The sequence below is a fragment of the Anopheles maculipalpis genome, chromosome 3RL (assembly GCF_943734695.1).
Source record: "Anopheles maculipalpis chromosome 3RL, idAnoMacuDA_375_x, whole genome shotgun sequence".
Taxonomy (NCBI): Eukaryota; Metazoa; Arthropoda; class Insecta; order Diptera; family Culicidae; genus Anopheles; species Anopheles maculipalpis.
This window is the reverse complement of record NC_064872.1, coordinates 58,622,877-58,641,518: the sequence shown is the minus strand read 5'-3', so window position 1 is coordinate 58,641,518 and position 18,642 is coordinate 58,622,877. Positions and strand designations below refer to the sequence as shown.

Genomic DNA, 18,642 nt, shown 5'->3' with positions numbered 1-18,642 from the left:
GCAGAAACACGATAACGAAAAGCAACTATTACAAAATAATAATAAAATAATCGGACACTTATTGCACCTATTCATAACAGCGTGCAAATATTCGCTGACAAAAAACGAACCAATTAGAAACAAATAATGCACGCGCATTTGTTCCCCCGAACATGCTGCTCTATGTTACTTAAAAAAATGCCAACAATGAGGTTGTCCACCGGAAACGATGGATAACTGGGGAAACTGGGGAACTATTACTATTGCTGCTAGTACTAAAGTACTCTTGCTGCTGCTTCTTGATGCGCTGCCATTCTCTCTACCCTAATGCCACATCAACTGGGTAGGGGGAAGTTTGGTTAATGTGTTAAATCCGCAAACACACTGGTTGTGTTTCCCGTCCACCATTCGTCACTATCACGCACATTTGTTTTACTAGAAGAAGTAGCATGTGCTGTACACGCATTCACCAACACTTACAAAGGACGACCCTCTCACGCCGTGAAGGTGAATCATATGGGGAATAAAAAGGACGCTTAGGTGTCTCTTGGAGAGGAGGAAGATTGTGAGGGTGCTCCCTTTAACGTGACGCCCAAGTTTTCTCGCAGTTCCGCAATTTCCTGTGCGCCCTGTAGTAATCGCTTCACACCGCGCGGCAACCCTCGGCACGACGCGAGATTGATGGCGTTAATGTGTGGACAGTTGGCTAGTACCTCCTTTACCGCTTCCAATGAAACCGATGATCCGCAGAGGTTGAGGTACCTGCGAAGGATGCGAACATATATGTTTTAGTAGCGATTTTTTTTTCTTCCTGCCGTACCACAAATACGAAAGCCGTGCGAAGAGTCGCTCGGTAACACCAACTCACTTCAATGGCGATTCCGAGCCCTTGTCCGCGAGGGCTTTCAGTGCATCGTCCAGCGGTTTGGTAGCGCTAGCCCAGGCAAGATCGAACTCGATCAAACTGTGCGCCCATTTCGATGCAATCAGTTCCAGGCCAGCACTGGTCGTGTGAGCGGGATGATAGAAAAAGCAAAACGGGTAATCGATAAGTCAAATTTAGTCAAAAATTTGTCCAAATTTATTCATTGCCTACCCCATGTCTCGGTTGATCGAGCAGCCGGATAGGAAGAGATGCTTCAAATCCCATGTCGGCAACCGGATGAGACTGTCGTGCGTTAGCCGGGCACAACCACGCACGTCTAGTAGCGTTAGCTTTGTACTGGTTTTAAGGATGCGCTGCAGAAACTCGTCATTAAAGAGACGTGCTTCGTCCGCGAGTGAGGCGACGGAAAGCTCTTCTAATTCGGGGAAACCGGGTGATTCCATCTGGGGGACGAGTAAAGGGATAATTCATCGATAAACTCATTTAACTCTTTAATGGGTATGGCAGAAAGAAAACGTACCTGCTCCTGTAACGATGCCGTGCTAAGGTTGATGTGTGAGTTCGTTATCCGGAGTACCTTCAGCTTCTGGCAGCCGTGCTGCAGCTGCTCGATATGCAGTATCCCGTGCGACATGGCAACCGTGTTCACGTTGGACAGATCCAGTAGCACAAGATTTGGACAGTGTGTCTAAAATAGTGGGGGGGCGTACAAAAACAATCAAATACAACATAATAAGAAGTACTCGAGGGGACAATCTTAAAAGCCTTCAAATACTTTCAGCGAGCACACACACGATAACTAAACACTTGACACACTTACCGATAGTGCTTTCACAATTTGCGGAATACCGCTGAGCCGATTGTGGGCCAAATATAGATGAGTAAGCCTGCTTCCTATTTCCGTTATGGCATTGCACAAGGACGATTGGCCGACGGCCGTTTTATTGGCGTTAACTTCAGCCTGAAATGGGAAGATGCAAAGCAAGAGGGGAAAGAAATGAGCGGCTGCTAAGCCCATTCTAGTTTTTCGGAAGCATTCTAGAAAAAAATCTTACATTGATCGAGCTGAGATCGAGACTGTGCAGGTGTTTAAAGTTTTGTACCAGAAACAGCAAATTATCGGAGGAGAGCGCTTTCCAGCCAGAAAGTGTGATGCTGGTCAGACCGGGCGCCGCCTCCAGTAGCTTGTCCAGCACGCATTGCACATTCGTTACCTTCCAGTTTGCTGTGAATGAGACAGTGGACAAGATATGTTGAAAATAACACGCAGTAAACCGTGAACGGTCACCCCTTACCCAATCCCAATTCGGTCGCTTGCTTAAGCCGATTCTCGATAAACCATTTTAGCCGGGGCTCTGTTTTAAACCGATCCTTTGTCCACGTGCCAAGATCGACGGTACGCCAGAGTGATGTGTTCTGTGACATTTTGTACCAGCTCGAGCAAACACTCGACAGGCGAATCAGCGTAGGTAAGCAGCCCTCGTCCTGGACGACATTTTTGAAGATCTACACGTGTTTAGAATAGTCGTTAAAAAATAAGTATTAAAAGACATCATACTTTGTTGTCTAGCTCATCCGGTTCCTTACCGTATACAACAACGATTCGGGTATTCCGTTCGCCCAAACGCTCTGATCTTTCGGTGGCTTGTACTCCTCCTCTGCACTTCGCTTCTCGGTGTTGTTGTTCGTTTTCCGTGGCTTCTCAATCGGCCGTTTTCGCTTTTCCGGTGACGTCTCGTCCGAGCTATCCTCGTTAAGGCTCTTCGGTTTGCGGGCACGCTTGCGGATCGGTTTCTTTGGTTGTACTATTGCATCAGATGCTTTCTTTATACACAGCTTAATGCCGATTTTGTTGTCACTTATCTGTGGAAGAATGGGAGAAGAAAGAAAATACTATTACTCATCTTGCAATCGTGTAAAGCTTTTCAACACCACACAATGTATCACACACAAGCAGGTACTTGTGATGAGAAGGTTATGGTGCAAAACATTCCTAAACGGAAACGGAACAGATGGAGGATGACGAACTGCAACAATCGTTTGTGATGTCAGAATGGGCAGAAACGTAATAGGATTAGATGCATCACGTTACTCCCTAGCTGCAGACACTTCAGCAGAAACAAAAAATCTCCGTCATCCTACCATCATAAAACAATAGCTCACTATCCTAACAAACTTAGGTCTTTCGTTTACTACCGTCAAGTGGTCAAAGTCAATTGATCAATCGATTAGGAACGCAAACGATAAGACGCATCGAGGTTCCCTGGACGCGTAACGCAACCGGCCAAACTCACAAATCTTTTGTGTGAACAGATGCGACATTATATCATTGCGTGTTTCAGTGGGAAGTGCATATCCTTTTGTCGTGCTGATGGAATCCCCGTCGATAAGCGGTAGTAACTTCACCCAGATTACCCTGACCATTGATTACTTATGGCATGTGTTCATGCCACTCGAGATAGAGAGAACACGGTATACTATCGTTACAGATTTGATGACCGGTGTGGGGCGATAGAACTATAAAAATCTATGCTCTCTTCGACCGGCTACAGTATCAGTGCGCAGTTCGCTGTGATCGGGTGTATAGTGACATTGTTAAAGTGATCTACAACATGATAGGTTTGTTTCCCTTAATCAAGTGTGTGGAAGAAGGTGAAAAGTGATCAATTGTGGTTTATTTTTACTTTCTCCTTTAGCAAATCTAATGAAGTATACAGTACTACTAGGATTTGTTCTGGTTGCCAGCATACTGGCCGAACCAGGCGACAGAGTTCCAAGCCATCCCAATTGTACCGATCCCCAGGCAGGCATCCCAGTGTACTTTGTGCATCCGACGAACTGTAGCAGATTCTACGAATGCAAAGGGAGGGATGCATGGGAATTTGAGTGCCCGGCGGGATTGCATTTCAATAGCAAAATTAATGTTTGCGATTTCCCTGCAAATGCACAGTGTGATGGTCAAACAGCGCCTACCCCAACGAATCCTACCACAACAACGAGTAGTCCATCCGTGACCACAACGCAAGAATTTACTACAACGAGTACTGTTGCTACAACGCAAGTAGTTACTACAACAGTTGCTCCACCACTGACTACTACTACAACAACTGCTCCTCCAGTAACTACCACTACAACAAATGCTCCACCAGCGACAACGACTGTTACCACAACACAAGAACCTACTACAACGAGTACTGCTACTACGACGCAAGTACCTACAACAACAACAAATGATCCACCAGTTACAACTACTACTACAAGTGCACCACCAGTGACGGAAGCTCCAACATTTACCACAACTACGAACAGTCCAACAACGACAACGCAAGAAGCAAGTACACCATATCCTGACCCAACCACCGAAACAACTTCTACCACACCGTCCGGTTCGGGTGGCACAACAACGTCGAATCCAAACTGTCCACCATCGGGTTCCGCACAGCCGAACTACTATCCACACAGTACCGACTGTTCCAAGTACATGGGTTGCCAGGAAAACTGCGTACAGTACTTCAAATGTCCGGAAGGTTTATACTGGAACGATCTGCAGAAGCGGTGTGACGTTTTTGCGAACTCACAATGCGCCTGCCCAATTATCCCACCGGCACCGAATGTATGGACATCGGTGATCGATCGGACAACCAGTCGAAATTGCTATGATGGATACTGCTGAGTACTTTCGTAGTTATGTGTTGATTATTTAGAATATAAGGATTTTTTTGGAAGTTTAAACCCTAACAGTATTCTTTTTTTGAATTTAATTTAAATTCAAAATTTTGCTAGATAGAACGCTAATAAATGATTAAAATATATGCCCAAATGTTTATAAATGGTATTTATCGTTCATATTCTAAACATGTCATACTCATTATCGCAAAGCATGAAATTGTCGTTAAACTTCTCAACTTAACACTTATAACTATTTTTTAATTTTTATTGACCACTTTATTGCTCGAATTTGATATTCCTCAATGTCTTCCAATAATATTTTACAGGTCAAAATTCCAGTCTGATATCAATTTCGTTGTGGGTTATCAGACGCGAGGGGCAACGAAGAACGAATTTGGAAATTGGAAAAGGAATAATAAATAAAAAAATGTCTCTATATGCTTTTTAACATTCAAACTCGTGTACAAAAGAATGGCTCTGTTTGCTAAATTGTACAGCCTCGCAATATATGCCGGAAGAATGAAACTAATACGCAAATAATCTACCACAGTCTGATAACAGTGCGGTAATCGTTTATGCGTGCAGCCTACCAAACCAATTGTGTGGTGGTTTAAAAAGATTAATACAGTTTGTGCTGCAAGAAAGTGTCCTCACGCTCAAGTACTATACTGCATACAATGTAAAGCAGATAAGCTTCACCACAGGAGGAGGATAAAGAGCAAGCAAATAATAAAAAAATGACAAGTGTATGTTTAACTGGTTCAAGTAGTATTTTCTTGTTTGCTTCCAAACACGAAACGTACCACCAACGTTATCCGTCGCATTTCAAAAATCCCTTAAAGTATTGACGATTTAATTACTTAGTCTTGTTTTTATTGCATCACACCGAATTCATGTTTAGCCCATCCAAGATGTGATCCGACCCCACAGGCCGGTAGATTCTTCCTCCTCCAAAACTGGTGCAGCTGGTACGGGCGCACAACACTTGTTCGGGTTCGGTGCATTACACTTCTTCGCTGCATTATCCCACACCAACGATTCGGGACAGGACAACTCCACAACCTGCCCACGGACACACTGATAGTACTTAGAACAGTTGCTCTCGTCGGACCAATATTTGTTCACTTCCTTCGATGGGCAGCGTGGATCAGCGGTCGAATCTTCAACCGGATCATCCCCACCAACGGAGGGTTGAGCAATGGATGGATCTGCCGGTTCACCCTGACAAGCTACCTGGCTCGACTGATCGCAACGCAACGTTTGAGCATTAAAGCGTAATCCTTTCCCGCAAGCGTACTCGTACGCATCCTCGCAGACACACTCGTAGTACCGGGTGCAATCCGTGTCGTGGACGAAGAAAACGGGCGCACTCTCGCCAGCGCACATCCAGTGGTTGGGTACTACCGATAGCCAGTTTGGAGCAGTAACACGGCTTTCCATCTTGTTGGCCATCGTAAGCGAAGGGATGCATCCCAACGACAGAAGTAAAAGTACTGGCAATACAGCTGTTAATGTAAAGGGATTGGCTATCAATATTTGTACTCGTCACTGTACGGTAATAAGCTTGAAATAAGGGTCCTTACAATCCATGATCTGAGCTCCTGTGTGACTACGACCGAATAAACTGTTTCTAATACAGACTTTCGAATTATATTGCTCCCAGCAGATCGGTGGCAGTTTTTATATGAATGAACTGGCCGGCACTTGAATCCAAAGCACATCACACGCCGGCAGGAGATGGGCCTTTATTAGACCCCGCCAACAGGAGCGAGATTAGCGCATCAAAGCCCTCCGAAACACGTGCCCCGGATTGCAAAAGGACTGCAATCGATATTAAACGCACACGTGAAGGTGCTATACCGGTAGCGAACTTTTAAGAGTACCAAAGCAAACAGGTCACCTTGACCGTGTCGGAAGTGGCACCGGTAACAAGAACCACAGTATAAATAACAAACGATCCTGTTCCGAAACACAACACTTGCTACCTAAACATTCTCCAGCAAACATTAGTCCAGAACATCCTAAGATGATGCCGGGTAAGAGTGATTCTTGTTGTTTGCTTAGCTCTGATACAAGACTTTTCTCATGATACTTCGTCTCTTCTCAGGTTGGTCCATAATACTTCTGCTGGCGTTAGCTACCCTAACGTCCGGTGCCGATCTTCGCGAATCGTGTAACAAATGTGGCTATCGTTCCGGACACCAGATCCAGTCTCATTCGCTCTGCGCTCAGTCGGGTTCACGCAGCGGACCTCCGAAATACTTCCGCGATCACAACGACTGCGGCAAGTTCTACGAGTGTAACCGAGGTACGGCCTACGAGTTTTTGTGCTCCGAGGGACTAGCATTCAACGAGGATACCAAAGTTTGTGAGCCATCCACAAGGGTACGCTGCACTAGCGTTGATGCTGGAGTTGTGCAGCCTAGCGATAATTACTATGAGTTCCCGAGAGCTAGCGGCTCCGGACAAAACAAGTCGTGCAATATCTGCGCACAAGCTAAGCAAGCCATCCCCCGGCATGCAAACTGTCCAAGAAGTAACGGTTACTATCCGGTGATGTTCCGAAATGCCAAGGATTGTTCGCAGTTCTACCAGTGTGATCATGGCACGGCTTATCTGATCCAGTGTCCGGCGGGACTGCACTTCAACACACGGCTAAACGTTTGCGATTATCCGCGCAATGTGGACTGTTCCGGTCCCGTGCAGAATCCGTCAACTGCTTCTCCCGGTTCCAGCGGAGGTAGCCACGGTGGTGCGTCACCTCCTTGTGCCATCTGTCAGGAATCGAAACATATGATTCGCAACCATCCCAAATGTCCTGCCAAGAATGGATACTATCCAGTTATGTTCCGTCACGAAACGGAATGTACGAAGTACTACCAGTGTGATCATGGTAACGCGTTCGAGATTGTTTGTCCCGCCGGATTGCACTTCAATACCGCTATCAACGTGTGTGACTATCCACAAAATGTGGACTGTTCTATCGCGGGTGCCGCTTCTCCGGCAGTATCGGGCGATAAACCAGCCGTCGTTCAACCGGAACAGGAGATTCATCCCAACTGCCCGATCATTACTGGACTGCAGGAGACCAGCTATTGGGCACATCCGCGTGATTGTAGCAAGTACTACGGTTGTCGCTGGGGATGCGTGGAGTTGCTTACCTGCCCGGAAGGACATCGGTGGGATGACGTTAAGAAAGCGTGTGCAGTGGAACATTCAGTCGAGTGTGAGAATGACGGATACTAGGTTCGGTTTGCATTTGTTGGTTGTGATAACTTAAGAAGCACAATGTACTTGCACAATAAAGGAAAGTAATAGTGGATAATTTCAGAGTTTTTCGAAACTAAACGATAATCTTAGGATTCTTTTCTGGATTCGAATCAACACAAAATGATAAGATTACAATTGGATCTGGAATCCTGGAGTCTGAGATGAAATGGTTTGCAAGCCAGTTCACAAATAGAGAACAAACAAAAAAAGAATGTGAGAAAAAACATTTGAATTTTATCGGGATTTGTCCTGTTTAGTCTTGAAAGTTTTCCAGATATGACTCCAACAATTCATCTCGACACCTCTGCATCCTGAAGACTTTTCTTTATTTATTTATATTTCAGTATGACGGCTCTCCGCCGTATTGTCAACAATTCTAAAAATTTTCTACTGGTTTAAATCTGTTTTATACTTAATGTACTTGTGTATCGACGAGGGTATCAATTTACATGGAATACAAATGCAAAATGTACACATAAAACTAATAAAAGTGATGATTCTTGTGTAATGTCTGCCTACTGGCTCAACGTACAATCTTAATTCGAACTCAATATTAAGAACAGAGCTAGGCAAACATACGGATACGGAAGGTACGGTTGAGAAAATAAAAAGAGATTGAGCACAGAAGCGACGACGGCGCCTGTGAATGGCGGATGCGAGTCTCAAGAGTTTCGAATCCAAGTAATTGACACCTGTACTGATAATCAGGTAGAGCGAGGGCCACCAAGAACTTTGCGTACAGCAAACCTGGTTAAAGACCTCTTCACTCGCTCGATGCGGTAGACATGGACCCGACCCGTGGGGCACCAGATTATAGTGCAATACTACCACAAAGATCTGACCAGCGAACCCAACGAAAAGCCAAAGCATGGCAAACGTTTATTAGGATACAAACGCATACAAGAGACAAAATATTCAGTTGTGGGGCGGTCATAGAGTCGGGATTGAAATCTCATCCGGAGTTCCCCAGTAGTGAGGACTAATTTTAAAACTACCTGGTTTCAATAAGTCTCGCTAGACTATTAGATTGACCAGTCGTCGCTCCAAACTGGATTCTATACCCCAGCGGTCCCGCTATGGCTTCTGCTATAGGACCACCCCGTAACAACACTTAAGGATCGGCAATTTTTACTTGAATATTCTTGCTCTGCAAAAGGATCTGAGCTGGATAAAATAATCCTTGAAGAGTCATCAATTGAGTCTCCGAAAAATGCGCGATGAATAAAACGCATTAATTGGAAAACTTTAAACTTTGAGACAAATGGCGTACTTAGAGGAACACTTCGAATATTGGAGACTATTGTCCTTGGGACATTGAATTGTTTACATCCTTCATTACCTGCCTCGTTTCTGTGCTTTTCCCAGGACATACAAGCCTGCATTCTTAAGGAACTTATTCCATTTTGGCTTTCTATTGTTTACCATATATTTTGGCTAGATCATATCACATCGGCCTTCGAAAATGTTGGGCCGATGAAGGATACAAAATGAAGGGAAATCCTTGGTAAAGAGTACAAGATCTTGAAGTACTTTAATTCTATTCCGGGATATATGACTTCAAAGTTACTGTCCAAAGGCAATAATTTTAACCAAACCAGAACGCTAGTCTTTGAATGGGAAATGAGACATCCAAATGTTTCTCTCGTTCCAAGAGGTACATGTAACATCCTTCAAGGCATATCAACGAGTACTTACCTCACTTTGATACAAGGCTACCATTTCTTTGCGTTTCGGTCGCCTCCGTGGCTTACTCATCTTGCGGTCCATGTTACGCATGGCCATCGGTTTACCACCGCTCGGTGTCACCTTCGGCAAGCTGCCACCGTTCGACACTGATCCTCCACTCGCCACCGTCGACGTCTTCCCGTTAGCATTACCTTTCCCACCGACTGCCGACGTTGCCGGCGAGGACGTAGATGCTGCTGCTGCTGCTGCTCCCTGTTCCGCACTGGTGCGTTGTGATACGGAGGTATTCTGCTTCCCGTGACCGGTATCCATTGCCGGCTGTGAGTCCGTATCTACGCACGATTCACTTAGCTCTTTCTCAATGTTTTCGATCGTTTCCTCCGGCTCGGGATGGGGAACGGGACTGACCATACTGCCACTATCGTCCTGCGATGACTGTGAATGATCTTCGAGCAGGTTGTGCGCACTGCTGCTACCACCCGGGCTAGTACCGATGATGTTGGCCAGCATCGAGCCGGGATTACTGTTTTGTGGAGACTGTTCACCGTCGGGTGAGGTAGGAATAAGGGAGGAAGGTTCCGGACGACGTAATCCTGCCGGAAGGCTCGTTTCCGCCAGTGTTTCCATGCTTATAGTTTTAAAACACACACACGCACACACACACACACAAATGTCAAGATAACAAAGAGACAAAACGTTGTGCCTTTTTTCCCAGCTGACAAAACACTCAGTGTCTACTGGATTAGACGTAGTGCACTTCCGATCTTACTTTTACCCGAAAAAAACCCCGAATTTTGTACGGTTCACACACTCAAGTCACCACCACATCCGTCGATGCACCCAGCGGCACATCTTGCTTGTGGTTTTTTTTCTTCGTCGTCTGAATTTTCACTTCCCAACTCAAATATTGCAATTCGCGTGTGTGTATTTAGCGCAACAGCGTGCAGGGTTGTTACACTTCATGAGTGGAAATTCAAATTCACCCCTTCTTGCTAGGAGATACTGCCATCAACACGTTTCGTAGTTTACTTTCGCGCTTAGCAAGACTACATTTTCCTGTCTGTTTTCCACGTGATGTTTTAGTGATCTGCCAAACTTAGACTAGAATAATCTAAACTAAAATAGGTAACCAATATCCGTTTTGGCGGTTTCCTGCACGTCTAGCAGCTTGCACACAACACAAATCGATACTTGAAGATCGTAATTCCTGGTTACGATTATACGCCTTTACTGCGGTTCCTGTTGCGGTATTCGTCCTTTACATTTTGATTAGCACGCACTCAACCACACCGGGCTGCGCGATAAGCAACAACCTGCCCGCCGGAAACGATTCCGACGCGTCCGAGACGAATCAACAGCTTCCGGCAAAGGGGTCGGAAAAGTGATGCACGACTTTCACTTGTTTCGGAAAATTCTTCTCCACTACCACCACCACCCTTTGAAGAAAATGCTCCCTGTGGAGAAGGAAAGAAAGCAAATGAAAAAAATAAGCCAAAAAGAAAATTTGGAAACGAAACTGTATGGTGCACACCGCTAAAAAACTCGAGGATGCTGCTGTCTGTTTATAGACAAAAATATTTTTTGGTAGTGTTGTGATTGCGCTCACTGTCTTTCTCTCTCTCTTTCTCTTTCAACATGTGTTCCTCTCACAATGCAACGCGGCAAGATTTTGTGTACTCTCACTCACTCTCTTTCTCGCATTTCCACCAGCGAAAGCAAAAGGAAAGCACCCGCGCAATCGCTACTCGTGCGATCTCTTTCACACGCACACACATGCGCTCTCACTCACTTTCTCTCGCTTTGCTCTCTTCTCCACAAATCGCTTCGGATTCTCGCTTTTCCAACTAATGTCATAAATTGTAAACAAGAAAATTTCTTCCCCCGACTCCCCCCTACACACACACACATACTTTTCATTTCCTCTTCCGATAAGCACTTCTCTCTATTGTCCTTGTACGGAAAACGCTTTTCCGCCTAGCTACGAAAGACAGCCGAAACAGGTAAATGCATCGGTCGGTATTCACGCGCTTATTACCAGTTCGGGTTTGTTTGCCTCCTTCGCACACAACACTTATCAGAGCTTATCGCGAAACGGGTGGCACTAATGGCGCTGTGTATTGGAGCAAACGTGTGTAACGAACACACTAGCGCACTTTCCACCCGATTCATTCGCACCACTACGGCACCTGCACACTGCTGCCACGTTCGATCTGCGGTGGGGATTGGTTCGCTTTTAACGTCAATTTAATTTGACCACCAATTTTTACACACTCTCACCTCGGCTAGGAACACCACAGCAGTGTGGCACGTTCAACTTGTGTCCTAATAATTTCTAAATCTCTCTACAGGCTCTTATTTGGCTCACACACAACCACACGCTTTACGCGTTCTTTGCTGCCTGTCTCTTGCTCGCTTTCGTCGGTTCGCATGTCGGCCGGAGCGAGATCACGATATAAACATTGCGCTCCGTGCACACCACTACATATGTACTCCTGCTTGCCTGTACGCTCTCTTTCTTCTTCGCTCTCGCACTGTTCGTACTCGTTCTCTTTTCTAATGCGTTTGGGAAGCGTAACGCAATCAATCTTGACAACAAGCTGCAGCACTATTTGAACAACGATGCTATTTCTTGATGCTTTACAGAACCCATTTCTTATACCATGTACCACAACTTTACACTATTCGCAACATTCACTAGCGCAAATTGCCAATCAGCGAACGAGAGAATAAAAAAAACACAAATAACTGCGCTTTCTTCATTCACACCATGTACACACACCAGGAGAGCGAAGAAAAAAAACTGGAACGTCCAAAACTTCCACACAAAAATGGTCCGTGATGGGCGCGCATTGATTAAGACGCATTTGCTGCACGTTACAACCAACCTTTCGCTTGTGTACAATCTAGATCACATTCACACGCGTACGGATAAGAGTGGTAACAAAAATTACAACCTAAAAAACTAGCAAATTTCTAATTACTCTCTGCTGCGATGCGATGCGATTTTCCAAACTTTTTTTACTGTTGACATTTATTATTGCTGTCAAAATGGTGAGGCGTAGGGCAGTCGTGGAACGCGATACAGAGGTTCCTACCCCTCGACTTTGGTGCGTAAACTACAGTGCATGACATAAGTTTAAAGCTATAATGACAGTTGGAGTAAAATGGCTAGCAAGAAATATTTTTCTGTTTTTTTTTGTTAAATATTGAATACTTTTTGTTTTACACATTTGTTGAAAATATTAACCGAGTATGCCCGGGATAAGGCAAAGAATAAGGAGGAAATGCCTTATCAAGATGATTATAAAATTTACTCAACACAAGCGGTGTTGACAATACGGCACTGGACCGTCATTATTAATTATAAATAAATAATAAATAAATTTGTTGAAAATATGCAAAAACACCTACACAAACGTTATTAGTCAGTTATTATTTAATAGTTATGTAAATTGCGTTCACTTTCAAGAGAATATTTTTTTCTAATTTTTATCCAGTCACCTAAATGAGGCACTTATTAATTGCCACTTAATAACCATCTGTAGTCTAAGTTGTAACTTCTCAATTATGAGCAATAATATTCCCGGCTAAAGAGTCCGATCCGAGTCCGAGTCAGTCCGATTTGTTTCAAACAAAAAAAATTGAACTACTCTTTAAAAGTCGTAGAAACTTAAGAAAAAATGAAAATTCAACACTTAACTACTTTTTCATTATGAAGATTTGATCTCGGAGTTATCCGCCAAAACCGATTACATTGCATTGAAAAAAATAGCACCGCAATTTAAAAAAAAATTTATCCTGTCCATATGTCAATCACTCAGAATTAGAGGCTAGAAATATTTTTGACGGTTGGGTAGAGACCAACTGACCTTAACAGCTATTATATTTTTGTACGGGAAAATCAATATTGGAGGAACCCTTACACAATCATTTTGAAGAGGAGACAATAAGGCGAAGTAGTAATTAATCTTCATAGCCTGAAATATGTTATATTTTCCTATTTCTTATTTTCTATTTTCCTATTTCACTCCGAAAATGTAGCGTCAATTTCAATTTCAATTCCGTTCATTTGTTTGCCTCATGGCTTAACAACATTTGCTTAAAAACTAATGTAAGTTAAGAATTCCCTAACCTAACTTAAACTAACCTAGCCTAACGAACAAAAACCACAATGACTACTTATATGAGGGTAAGGATAGGCGGTAACGAATGGATATTAAGGAAAGGTGTAAGTCAAAAAGGTAAGACTTGCATCGCACGCAGTCCTAGCTTAGTCCCTTGCGCCGAACGGGTCCTTGCGCCGAACTTCTGTGCGCCTCGACGGGACTAGAAGAGGGAGACACGTATGAAGGTTTCGGGAGGGGTCATAAAAAAGGATTGAGGAGAACAGAGACTGTACAATCTAGCTGGATGGATGCGATAAAAGAGGCATTGGAACGTCGCGATTCGTAGGAAACTAATCCAAGTATCCGACATCAGAGTTTATAAAAAGGTAGTGTGAAGGTTTGCTCCACTAGGGTTTTCCTGGTGGCAAACCTAGTAAAGGACCTCTGCACCCGTTCGAGGCGATCAATGTGGATCTTGGCCGCGAGGGACCAGATCATAAAACAGTGCTCAAGCCGCGATCTTACCGAGACGAGACAAACAGTATCTAATCTGGATGCTGATTAATTATTGCACGAGTAAACTTAATTAAAAAGACTTTTAATTGAATTATTTCGCATGTAGAACATGCAAAAACATGCAGCAAAAATATCATTCCGAAATAGTTCAGGCCACATTACTTCAAAATAGTTTAAATCCTCCAGAAGTCCATACTTACACTAACACAACGAATACTTACTTAAGGCAACCCTTTCTGAAAAAATGATGAAATTAAAAAAAAAGCACCACATTTCATTTCCAGAATCATTTATTCATTCTGTTCACAGTGTATAAATTATATTTACAAAAATAAAACGAAACATAAAACAGGAATCTCACGCATGCATCAGTGGGACGCACATTGTTTTTGGACGGCTTTATCACAACCGCACTGTGCCCTTATAGGATCGGTACCGGGCAGTTGAATGCTTACTCTACTATGGTTATATAAGGCTAGCCAACGATCAGATTTCCTTCCACGTCCCGATACAGATCGTCGTTGATGCTGTACATTTCTTCCGACAGTGGACAGTTGACGTTTGTCCACCAGTCACAAACACGGTATGCCTGAGTGAGAAGTAGAAGTAGAATGTAAAGTTTAGAATGATACTGAGGCAGAGAGAGAAAGAGAGCGATTTTTCGAAACTGATCGATACTTGGTTGAAGACGGTTCCGTTCGGGCAGAGGAAGGAAAACATGTAGCCGGTCGGTAAGCACCAGTGCCACACCTGGCAGCGTGTCTCTACGTCCGCATAGTAACCGGGCTGTCGGTCTGCACACCGGAACGTTAGCCCGGATGGGATCTTATCGTATGCCGGATAGTCAACGTTCGGCTCATAACCGAAGATTTGCTGGAAAAGGGAGAAAGAAAAAAAAGAAGAAGAGAAAAAACAAACAGCATTAAAACATAAATTCACGAATCAAGAGATTTAAATAGCAAAAAGTGCAATTATGAAATGTGCCAAACGTTACGCCACCTTCACCCATCGCATCATATGGGTCCGGTAGATCTTTCGCCTTTTTTTTTTTGTTTGGTTGGAGCTCCTCTGGTCGATCAATTATTCAATTCAACGTGAGAGTAAAGTTTTCATCATCGCAACCAATCGAATTACAATCAACCACCAATTATACGGTTTGCTCTCAGCATCACCTCCATCACCCGTCCGGTCGGTTCGTTTTTCGTTCGATTATCGATGTTTTCCCATCGCACCCCCATAACCGAACCGATCGATCGCTTCCCGACCGAAACGAAAGACTTTGGTGAGATTTAAGAAAGATGTTTTCGAAACATCAACACAATCCCAACCCAACCGCGCTGGATCAAAACGACGAAACATTGTCTTTATGGGGCAAACAAATTAGTGCACGATCAAGACAAACGATCTGTCCCGTTTTGCTGTGTTGCTAGATCATCTTCAAAGATCGTCCCCTGCAAAGCTTATGTCATCCAGAAATGGCTTCAAATCGTGATCATACCAGCAACTGCTCATCCCTTTACGTGAGCTTGTTCCCTCAGCCGTCAGTAGTGCACGATCACGAGGTCATTCTCGTGAAGAGCTCATTCCGTTAGGGTGGGTTTAACACATGCTATCAAACCGTGTGTGTGTGTACGACTGTGCGAAAGTGAGTCTGAACTTGAGACATTTCGAATGCCGTCTATCAATCAGCAAACGTTGAAGATTCTCACCCTTCACGATCATTAGCGGTGGAAAAACTTAGCTAACCCGTGGCCAGTTACAAATGTAAAGGACACCACCGCAAGCCAAAGGTTATGTTTTATGTGCTTTCCAACAGTAGGAAAACTTCATTTCACGTCACTCAAACAACTGGCTCGGCAACTGCAATGTTTATTGTACCCGCAATCTGTGTGACATATCATCAGATCAGATATGATCAGATGGTGTGAAAATAATTAATGTCGAGCCGGTTCGGTCTGATGATCGCCAGACCTCAAGATACCTGCCACCATTGTCCCGGGACGAGGTCATCGTCATAGTGTTTAAATTGTTTCTTTATAGCATCATTAACATCACTGATACTGTTTGTATGTCCAGCTGGGTTGTGCTACAAAATTCTAATCCGCCTCCAAATTGTTATGTTAATTTACAGCGAGGGCTTTGTTTCGAGGGGGAGCCAACATCATGGTTTCATGCTTCTTTTGGGCTAGTAAATTCACGTTTTTTGGCAGCTGTGTTCGCGAAAAGTTTTTGCGGCTGTCTAACAGTTGGTTAATGAAGTAAGTGAATAATTAAATGCATTTAGATAAGCACGATTGCGGCGGCTCAGTTGATGGAACAATGATAAATAAACACAGATTGCCAAAAGCTGCATAAAAGAAGCTTACTTTATATTCAATATCCTAAGTGATAAACTGTAATGGACAATACAATAAGGCCACTCTTATATTTGTTTTTGATGCTACTATTTTCAGTATTTGTATTAGTTTAAAGTTTTCCAAAATCTTCTGCATTAATTTTGTTAGTTTTATTTCGCAGAGAATGGCAAACAGAGGACTATAATAAATTTCTTGATTGAATCAATTTTACCATTTTTTTCCATAATTATTTAAAAAATAGTTTTAAAAATAAAATAAAATTGATTCTTTGTATTTTGGACACAGCTATAAGGTAGGTCGTTTTTATTTTTTCCCATGCTGTTTGTGGAAAAAACTTTATAAAAAATAGAGTTAGTTAAATGATGAAAAAAGTACTTTTCCAGAATTTTTACTTTTAATTCTTTTGTTAAAATTTGGAGTGTTAATTCCAAAGGTGGATTGATTTTATTTTTAAATTTGGCGTTTTTAATTAATTTTTTTAAATTTGTAAAACAATGAAAATTAGTTGAATAAAAAGTGTACTAGCTAATATAAAATAAACATAGATTATGTATCTTGCCATAATGTTTCCAAAAGTTTTTTTAGGGTATTGATGCTAGTTTTAATAAAAAATAGTTTTATCTTACTCTTTCAGCAATTTACAAATTTTAGTTAGTTGGTATGGCGAAGGTAAGTAACCAAATCTAACAAAAATATAAATAAATTAATAAAAGAAAACATTTTTGATGTTACTATTTAAGCTATTTTTTAGTTTAAGTATTACGGCTCGGTACTCTTCTTGAGCTGATTTTGTACCAATTTCGTAAGGCAATAATAAAATAAAAAATAGAATTAAATTAGGAACAGTGGTACAGGCCACACCGGTACCGATCTTTACACTCTGGGACTAGATTTCAAATCCCATCCGGACCGTTCCCCCGTAGTGACTATCTTACCAACATTCCAACTACTTGATATCAGCAAGTCTAGTAAGCCATTCAATGGCTGGCGTGATCTGGCAGGTCGTTAAGTCAAGCCGAAGAAAAAGAATTAAAATTTGCTTAAGAAATTCTACTTCCCAGTTAAACGACAAACTTTGCAAATGAAAGTATCATTATTTGAATAAATTTTCAAATTCGATACCTAAGAAGCTTTATCCCCAAATGAACACTACCATCCGTTACATTTTTTTTCGTTATTGACTTGCTTCATAACTATTCTTTGCTTTCATAATCGATCCTCCCATTTCTCTTCTCAAAAATCAATCAAACTAAAGATATACTTGATTTCTATACTTACACCGTACGTTTCATGACTGTTGTACAGAAACACAGCGAACGCCACCAACAAAGCCGTGTACTTCCACATGACGCTTGCCATCCTCTGTCTGTGCGAGTTCGGTTCGTCGCTTACCCGTACGCTCAGCTCTTTCGAAGCCTTTTTCCCAAAAGCAGGAAGCTAATTCCGGCCGAAGCGATGCCAATCCAATCCACAAAAACCTCTCCCAAACAATAGACGCTTCTTATTTGTTTTGATTAATATGGGCGGCAATATGTGTGTGTGTGCGCTTCGGAAGCCTTCTTTCCCTTTTGTTGCGTTTCGTTTTTCCACTTTGGGAAGAGCGACTTGAAGATGTTTTCGTTTTTTTTTTCACTCCTCCACACGATCGTTCCGCCCGGTTTTGCGAATCGATCTTTTGGAAGGCGCTCTTTTTTTTCCCCCCTCACAATTTATGCAACAATCTTTTCTACGAGTTCAAATTGCACATTTGGTAGTCCTCGCCGGTTCGTGAGGCAAAAAGTTGATGAGTTCGTTTACGGATGTGGTAGCTGTTTAGTAATTAAGATTACACCGCACAACAAGCAGTACCGTTCGCCTAATGAACACAAAAGCACCGTTTTTTTTATTTATGCACGTTTATGTTTCCGTGTATTTTCGCAGCTCAAACGAACGAAGCAGCTAGAAAAGAGGATCATTGAGTTTTTTGCCAACACTTTACTAATGGTTTTCCGATGTGAAAGGTCTTCAATTTAAATGCAATGATTTAAATATTGCTTGCTGCACAATATTTTTCAAACAACTTCGTTTTAAGGTCCTTTCTATTTTCGAAGTCCTTCTCGATCGTTTTCTTTAAACACGGCACATAGAGAAATCTCGTATGACACACACACAAAAACGTTCTATAATCCACACG

At 42.8% G+C, this 18,642-nt stretch overlaps 2 protein-coding genes across 2 annotated transcripts; both read right to left on the bottom strand.

Annotated features, from left to right (window-relative positions):
• Positions 1-513: 513 nt before the first annotated feature.
• On the bottom strand, positions 514-10,117 carry LOC126563577 (F-box/LRR-repeat protein 6). The gene is made up of 9 exons (XM_050220223.1): positions 9,500-10,117; positions 2,453-2,728; positions 2,161-2,371; positions 1,921-2,090; positions 1,686-1,826; positions 1,386-1,553; positions 1,076-1,308; positions 848-982; positions 514-741 (listed from the first exon to the last, which is right to left on the bottom strand). The coding sequence occupies exons 1-9, from the start codon at positions 10,115-10,117 to the stop codon at positions 516-518; spliced, it is 2,178 nt and encodes a 725-aa protein (XP_050076180.1). The 3' UTR covers positions 514-515.
• A 4,470-nt stretch (positions 10,118-14,587) lies between these two features.
• Positions 14,588-17,828, bottom strand: LOC126563341 (U-scoloptoxin(01)-Er1a). Its single transcript, XM_050219977.1, has 3 exons — positions 17,748-17,828; positions 14,791-14,985; positions 14,588-14,701 (listed from the first exon to the last, which is right to left on the bottom strand). Exons 1-3 carry the CDS (start codon positions 17,826-17,828, stop codon positions 14,588-14,590), a joined length of 390 nt encoding a protein of 129 aa, XP_050075934.1.
• Positions 17,829-18,642: the final 814 nt, after the last annotated feature.